The sequence below is a fragment of the Metarhizium robertsii genome (genome assembly GCF_000187425.2).
Source record: "Metarhizium robertsii ARSEF 23 chromosome Unknown MAA_Scf_22, whole genome shotgun sequence".
NCBI lineage: Eukaryota > Fungi > Ascomycota > Sordariomycetes > Hypocreales > Clavicipitaceae > Metarhizium > Metarhizium robertsii.
Genome location: NW_011942163.1, coordinates 65,157 through 73,429, shown reverse-complemented (window position 1 = coordinate 73,429; position 8,273 = coordinate 65,157). Strand labels below are relative to the sequence as shown.

The window sequence follows — 8,273 nt, the reverse complement described above, 5'->3', positions numbered from 1 at the left end:
TCCGCTGTGACGTTCAACATTTTACGACCCTGTTAAATACTGCTGCGCTAGTGGCCTTGGCGAGGAAGTAAGACGTGCCACGATAGATTATGGCTTGCTAATAGGCGATCAGATTAGGGTTAAGTTCTAGTTACCGCTTCTGCTTCTTCCCGTAAGCTTTAATAGGTATAGTGACAAGTAACCTGTTATCTTTTGCTTTGGTAAAAGTATCTAAGCCTAGCTTCTTATTACTTATTATTAAATATGCATATATAACCTGAATAAACTTCTTGGGCTCCTTATAAATATTAAATGTAGTGCTGCTGTACGGCCCAGACCGATTAAAGATCCATGTCTCTATTTCTATCCTAGTCAGAGTGAAGGCGTGCACGAAAAATTATGTAGGCTAGTAAGCGAACACGTTTCGCATAGCGCTGCTAACCTGAAGCTACAGGCTTTTGTTTTTCTGGTCAGACTGCTTAAGCTCGCCAATAACTAACACGTGTTTCTAGTTGTGCTTTGTGTCTGACGCTTTATTTCTTTTTATTTTAACAAAAAGGTCTAGTTACTGTGACGCCTTAGCCCTGACTTTTTAGTGTTTGTTGCTTCTAAAGTATGCTGCCTGTTTAGTCGTGAGCAGCTTTTCCTGCAAGTTAAGTAGCCAGCTATATACCTTATTCTTAGTGGCCGCGTTAGGTAATTGTGTCTACCTCTTGTCTTTATTGCTATAGCGACTATTAATACTCTGCCAGATTCGCCTGGCTTATAAGTTCTATTTATATCCTTTAAAATATTTCTTGTAAAATCCCGCGATTATATAGTATGTATAATAGCGAATCTTTTTAAACACGCGAGGTTTAATTTTCCGTTACGTCTGCTCTGGCCCTTACTGTGAAGCGGATAAATATGTTATAGGGGTTTTAAAGGATGGCGGGAGGCTTGGCGGCGGAGTCAAGTGAGAAATTGATCGGATAAGGGCTACGATAGCAGCCCAGATATTGATATCTGGTGCTTGCTTGATCACAAGCTGTGATAGCGGGCGAAATTGCTTGTACTTGAGATTGCCTTTCTGTACACGTAGGCGAATTGCAGTCAGATTAGACACAAGAGCCTCTCTTCCCGTTCTTGAAGCCAATACTAGCAAAATATTGGATACAGATAGAATAGAGAATATTTTTCCTATTACTGCCACGAATAAGCGGGGTTGTTCTGGGGCAGCTGTGCTGTTATCTGATTGAGAGGCTTTATGGCGTGTGTTTTGTTCGGCCTCTCGTAATGCCTTACGAATGCTGCTGAGCGAGTCCCTAAGAGGATTTGCATCGATGATGTCGCGTTCTTCTTGAGTAAGATGAGCCATTTTATAGGTTAGTAGAACCGGCAGAACATTATTAGTAGAACATGAGATTGATATCTCAGCATGTTATTCCATCAGAGGGCAGAAATGTGAGAAGAGGGAGCTCCAGGATATCTAGCACTGACCACTAGCTCTGTCCTGCTGAGTAAGCCAACCAGATGTCCGTCTGCCAATAGCGATCATTCATTTCAATCAGACAAATTTTACGGAGTACCGGGGCCAACAATCACTGCACGGCAGTGACAATCGTCGTTGCTACTCTCCATCTCTCTCGCTCGTTCTTCACGGATTCACAAGATGATTTTCCTTTGCGAGCCCAGGAAGGGAATTCTCACGTCGAGCCAGCTGCCCTATTACTAAGCTGGAGAATTGAATTGACGCCCCTGCACTATCTGCTTGCTTATCGGGCGCCGAACTTTGTCTCTAGAGTCTCCACGAAGCTCGTTACGACCGTTCCTCATTCTTGGACATGATAGCACACCTTCCTCCGATTCTTGCCACATTTTCTGAAACGGAGTCTAATCAAGCTCAAACTGCGCACCTGTTGATCAATGACTCCTCTCACGACGTAGTTGGTTACTTGGAGCAGTCGTCAACCCCAGAGGAATTAGCGACCGACTGGATGGCTGACTTCAGGTCGGCGCTCTCGTCTTCCGAGTTATTGGTTTGTCCAAATGCCTCACATGATTCAGAGATGACATTGGCCAGGTTCGCGGACCAGATGCTCTCAAAGTCAACCCACTGAGACTGCTGGGGCCAAGCCTCGGACGGGTCGCCGTGACCGACCGAGGAAAGTACAGACATAACCTGACCCTCTGGGTGAGCCCGAGGACGGTGTTGTAGTCGGTGTCGGGGTTGCCACAGGCGAGCTTGAGGCAGTGGCAGCGGCAGTGGAGGAAGAGAGGGGCGCGACAGCAGAAAGAAATGCTTGAACGAAGCACTAAGTCGTAACTAGGCTATTGAACCTGGCCATCACTCTGCCATTTATACCAGCCCCAAAATTCCGACACCTAGGCTGTATGTATCTTTGCATGAGCTCCTCCATAAAGGGCAATATAACCTTGATTTCCAGGTAGCTTGGGAAAGAATTACTATTGCGATGTAAATCGCTTACGGGCTCAAGCCTAGTTACCCCTGACAACTCCTTCCCCTGTAAAGGTGCACGTGACTAAGATTGCAGCACCTCCTTTCCTATTGATAGCTTCAAGCTCTAGATAGAAACAACAAGAACAAGAAGAACAATGATCATATGACTACTGCAGTAGCTAGTGATTACCGCCTGTGAACCGACAATTACAGTACACCTCGAGTACAGGATCGTAAGAACATGAGATGTAATCGCGGTTTTGGAAGAATAAAATAGGGAATGTTTATTTCTTTTGTTTGAGTCCGATAAAAATAGGCTTCGCCGCCTTCAAGGCTCCATCTTTTAGCTAACTGCGCAAAATTTGTAGACACATGGTATTTTCTTGACACATCCAAAGAAATGAATCTTCGAGTTTGATGTAATTGCGAGTGCTAAGTGTCATTGTGTTCTATCTTCATTTCATCCTTCGTAAACCAGAAGCTCAAAAAGCCGCGCATGTCACAACAAGTCCAGCCAGAGTTTTGATGAATGTGATCATTCCCACCATGACATTCCAGGATGACACCGTCCATCTTCCTACCTGTACCCATTGGCTGATATCTGGTGTTCTTAAAACAGAGCTTGTTTACACCCATGTAATTTCGAACGGGATCAACACCCAATCTGCACTGCCCAAGGGCACGCTTGACCCTTCCTCTGTACTCTATGAGAACTCCTCTGCAGATCTTTGTCATGGGTACACTGAATATTCGAATTGCAATGACGTTTTCCAGAGGTGCTGAGGACAGATAAACCCAACTTTGCCAAGGTGGATCAGATATGATCCGATTTGGTAGAGTCACTTCCCTTAGTTCATGTTCTCTGGAAAAAGCATCGCAGAAGTATATGGGAGACCCGTCCATTCTCCTATATATGAGGGTTCGGGGCTGCTTGATTAACAGAAATTTCAATGGTCTCTTGTTGCAGGGCCCAACGATTATATCTCCGACGCCGTCAATGTGCAACTACATTCCGTTAGTTTGCAACCTTACAACACGCTCAATTTGGGTTGGGGTTCGTCGTCTAGTTCTTACCAAGATATGCTGTGTTTTGTTAAAATCTCCTGGTGTGTCTTTCACCTGACTAAATGCAAACTTTGCGATTCCCTGCTGAATGGGAACATATATCCATGTTAAGGACTTTTGCCTGACAGGCTCAAAAAATAAAAAGGTATGTTCCGCAGACAGTTGAGCATGCGTGTGAGCATGAACTGCATACAATGATCCATGAGCAAGGAAAAACGTGATTCCAGTGAGGCTATCCGTCTCTGTCCATATGGTTCCTAGATGACAAATAGAGGAGGTATTGTGGCCATCAATATAATCAACAGGTGGTGGGCAAGGGGTATCCCAGACCCGAAAACGTCCTGTCACGCCCTGCAGTGCAGCGAGGCCGAGCTAAAATCTACTCAGTACTGTTCTATTTTCACCTGGGATATTATGACATACCTGAAACTTTACGATGACGTTAGAGAGGCGCCCAGCTTTTTCCACGACGTAACCAGTACAGTCAGAACGTAAGTTTGCTGCGGGAGGAAGTACTGCCATCTTTTCGATGCTTTGAAGCCCTTGCCAGTCGATCGATAGACGGATAAACGGCTTATTTCCTTCTTCACACACTTCCGGGAGCTCACCGCGGGTCCAACTCTCGATTCGATCTAGAAATTCCTCACGTACGTCTTCTCTGAACAAGTCGAAGGCCGCTACCAATTGATTATAATGGTGTAGCGCGAAGTTAGGCATTGGATTTGTTGAAAGTGAAAAGTCCCGAATCATAGCGTAAAGCTCTGGCGGTAATGTCGTCATCCTTTTCGTCAGGCGCAGGTCGTCTAATCTGCGATCCAAATTAATCCGCGGCGGGGCATTTAGAGGCAATGCACCCCGCCATGGGCTCCTCCATGTCGATGCTACCCACAGCCAGCGTAAATTGTCACCAAGTCCCCACGGTGTGTCTCCACGGCAGAAGATCTTCAGACAATCGGCGTGCACGATGCTAGCCTCCTTATGATGTTCACGACAGTCGAGATTGGCACAGAACTGTACATCGTCGCAAGAAATACCATACCGGTCGACGCTGAACTTTGATGGGCCATGTCCAGTTACTACAGAGCCTCGGCGAACAACTACGTGCATCATGTTAGCGTGAGGGGTTGGACAGCTGTTGAAGAGTTGGAGGGTTGCATCTCACAGCTGTGAATGAGGTCGTCCTCATGGAAAAGCAAACCGCAAGCTCCGCAGCGAGTATGGGCGCGAGCGTGCTGCCTTTTCGACATTTTTGGGCCTTGCCAGGTGAAACGCGCTTTTTGTTGTCTTAACAGATCCATGAGGACTCAAATCCGAGATCACGGGCATGCGTCACGAAAAATTAGGTTACGGCCAGGGACTAGGTTGCACGTGACTATTGCACCCCTCCACCACGACAACGTGGTATATACTTCATTGGCACCAACTCGGCCCAGATCTTTAAGAGGAGCGCACTCCTGACTTACTTCATATCGTTACAGTACAACTCTTGACGGCACCCAAACAAAGAACACAAAGTGGCATCAGACCCTGTCTTGGCCACAACTCACGACCAGTGACGAGACATGGACGAATTACCACTGGAGGCTTGCTTATCTTCCAAGTTGTAACCAAAAGCGACCTTAAATCCCTTCGGTTAACCTCAAAAGAGACCAACATGTCTGCAACCAAGCTCCTTTTCACCCGGGTGTACACCTCCCTCCACCGTGAGGACCTGGATGTGCTTCATACGATTGCAAAACACCCAACATTGAGTTCAGTTGTTTCAAGAAATCATCTACTCTGGAGTTTACTTTCACATGTTCGAAATCGGACCGGAGAATGAGTCCTTGCAGCACAATGACGACCCAGGTCGCCAATACCATCTTTCGCATATGGAACAACAGAAGGAGATGCTAAAGGGACACCGCGACGAAATCATTATAGCAGTTGCTCTAGCATCGATGCCAAATATTCGAAGGGTTACACTCCCGAATCATTGGTGCCCAGCAAGAGATCTCCTCGGCACCAGCTATTTCAGCCCTTGGCGTCCCATGCTTCCTAGAGGTGTAAGAGTTGGCGGGCCACTATCCAGAGGACCAGAGCGTACCCTCACTTTGCGAAGGAGCCTTCCGGCCTGCCGTTACAAAGCGGACGCCAAGAGCATTGTCGTACGAATATAGACTACGGCTTCAAGGTCTTGTATAGAGCAATGAACCTTGCTCGCCCGTCCATCCAGGAGCTTTCTGTAGATTACTATGACGACCTGTGTCGATCTGAGCGACTGCTGACGAGGGGCATCTTCCCACGTTCGCTTCTGTTTTCGCCACGCGATTTAGAAGATTGCTGCACAGCATTCAGTCAACTCCGCAAGATTCCATTCAGTCTCTGCCCGGCCTCGACAGATGACGAGTGGGACATATTGATGGAAGGGAATCTTGCCGCTGTTGACCGCTACACGTCCAAACAAGAAAATAACCAACATATATTGGAAGAGACAGACTGCGTACAGTAAGACAACAATAAGACAGACCACTCCTGTTACCCAACCCAACTATGGTTTCAAATATGAGCACCATATATCTCATTTGATTGGATCCTCCTCGTGAGTTGTGGGCTTAGAAGCTTACTGCGTACCCATGTATCCTCTTTGGATGGACGGCCATGCCAATATAAAAGGTGTTGAAGCTCCCAGGCGCTCAATCGGGCTCCCAAAACATCCACAACCGCGTCAAAACCTTGCCAGCTTAAGCAAAATGAAAAGCCTCTTGATTTTCTATATAAAAGAGCGAAATCATACGAAATTAAATACTTACTGGAATACTGCTTGTCAAGGTCAAGTCGCTCATTCAAGGCAACAGCCATTGCTATACTGCTGCCTGCCAGGCAGCAGTATTACAACAAGTATTTAGTTTCGTATTATTCCACTCTTTATGTAGGAAATCAAGAGTCTTTCATTCTGTCTAATCTGTCCCATACAATCGTGTGTGTGACACTGCTGCTTAGGCCGCAGTATTACGATTTCCTATTGCCACTTACCGGTCGCAAGTGGCCACTAGGCAATAATGCTTGCGTGTTCTTGACAGAGGCAACATTATGCTTGAATGAATCAGCGACCCGATCTTGACAGGTAATATATGCGTAATGATTGAGTGCGGAAATGAACGATATGTGAACGTAGTAACGAATGCATTATTGCTTGGTTATTTCTTTGTTGCTATCAGATTTGTTATTTCTTTGAAGTGCTAGCGGGCCTGACATTCCCACGGCAAGTTCAATGTTTGGGGTCTAGATTATCACACCAGTACGTCGTTTTAGTCGAATATCGGTAAACGTACACCCGACGCCCATCGGGATGTGTAGCCCTCACAAAATCCTCACGTCTTGCAGTTACGGGATTCTTCTTCCTATCCTTGAACACTAAGTTATGTATCGGATGGCCCCGTCTCCTCAACACTTCGATTTCACAAGGAGGTCTGTCACTGCTAAACCATTGACCCTGCATTTGGGATGGGGCTGCCGTATTGTTGCTGGCTGACTGGTCCTGAGGTTCATCGACATCTGTCTCCATCGGGGTTGTCCCATAATGTTGTGAGATAACTGGCTGATCAAAGCTAGTTATAGAAAAGCTCGTAGTTGGCACCTGCGCTGAAGCGGTACTTGAGGACGCTTGCTTCGATTGGCTGGTAGGATCGCCGCCTGGATAGTCGTATGTTTGGTACGTTGTGCTTGGTGTTGTTTGAGACATGCCCACCGAAGATAGGCCCATGAGACTCTCCGATTGAGTGTACAACTCGGCGATTTTACCAGAATCTGGATATTGGATAGACTTGACGCAATTGAAAGCCCATCTGAAGCCTTGTTCGTTCGCACGAAACTCAGGGTAGGCACTTTTCTGCCCCATTTCCCCCGCCAGCGGATAGAAAAGTTCCAGCGCACCGGGACCGTCAAGACTGCAGAACCACAACCGAGCATGAGTGCCGAAGTAGGTCATCACCCAGAGGGATGGGATTTGATTCTCACGCAAGTAGGTCAGAGACTTTCTATAAGCGTGGCGTTCTGCCGTTATAATATCTTCCTTCCCGGACTTATTTTTTTTACCCTCTGCAGTCAGGCGAAATGCAAGTACATTGCATGTCAGCTCCAAGTACACAACGCCGATGTCGAATCGCGTCTGGTCATGATGGTCTTTAGGAGGCATCTCTTGAAAGACATGCCACTCTATTTCGTTGAAGATATAGTGGGTAAGGAATTTTGTCCAGAACGCGTTGCTTGCGAATTCATCCTGATGAGCAGCATTATCGTAAAATTTTTTGAGGAGAGAATCGTTGTCAAAGATACTCATGATTAAGGGCGAATACTTGCGAATGTCTTTGTAGTTGCGATTAAAAATTACATCTTGATGGCTCGATGGGGTAAAGGCGAATGGGGGCTTAAATACGTATCGGCGTTGTCACGAGGATGGATAGTCTCCTGATAAACAGGTCTTTTATTCTAAGCAGAGAGTCATACATGAGAGGCAGATATCATGCCGTGACAATTTGGCTTCATCCGCCCTGAGGTGTTGCACTGGATACAAGAAAGAATTCACGGTCAGCAATTCGAACGGCCCTTGTTTGCATGCACTAGCCAGGTCATTCTGCTTGATCATGGATTGCACTCGTGTGCTTTCTAGGATCTGACAACCATGATTTCCGCATTAGCTAGATTAAACAAGGAAACAATCGCGAGGCAACCCGTCTGATCGTAAGTTACGAGACCATTTCCAATGGCACCAATGTATTGGTAAACAATTATTGTTCCAACCTACGCC

At 46.4% G+C, this 8,273-nt stretch overlaps 3 protein-coding genes across 3 annotated transcripts; 1 reads left to right on the top strand and 2 right to left on the bottom strand.

The window, feature by feature from the left end:
* Nucleotides 1-865: 865 nt before the first annotated feature.
* MAA_10211 (uncharacterized protein) lies at nt 866-1,336 on the bottom strand (the record flags this gene model as incomplete). Its single annotated transcript, XM_007828209.1, has 2 exons — nt 866-1,116; nt 1,264-1,336. The coding sequence occupies 2 exons, from the start codon at nt 1,334-1,336 to the stop codon at nt 866-868; spliced, it is 324 nt and encodes a 107-aa protein (XP_007826400.1).
* Nucleotides 1,337-5,355: 4,019 nt separating this feature from the next.
* On the top strand, nt 5,356-5,643 carry MAA_11779 (uncharacterized protein; the record flags this gene model as incomplete). The annotated part of the gene is made up of 1 exon (XM_011412817.1): nt 5,356-5,643. One exon carries the CDS (start codon nt 5,356-5,358, stop codon nt 5,641-5,643), a length of 288 nt encoding a protein of 95 aa, XP_011411119.1.
* A 1,091-nt stretch (nt 5,644-6,734) lies between these two features.
* On the bottom strand, nt 6,735-7,805 carry MAA_10210 (uncharacterized protein; the record flags this gene model as incomplete). Its single annotated transcript, XM_007828208.1, has 1 exon — nt 6,735-7,805. The coding sequence occupies one exon, from the start codon at nt 7,803-7,805 to the stop codon at nt 6,735-6,737; it is 1,071 nt and encodes a 356-aa protein (XP_007826399.1).
* Nucleotides 7,806-8,273: the final 468 nt, after the last annotated feature.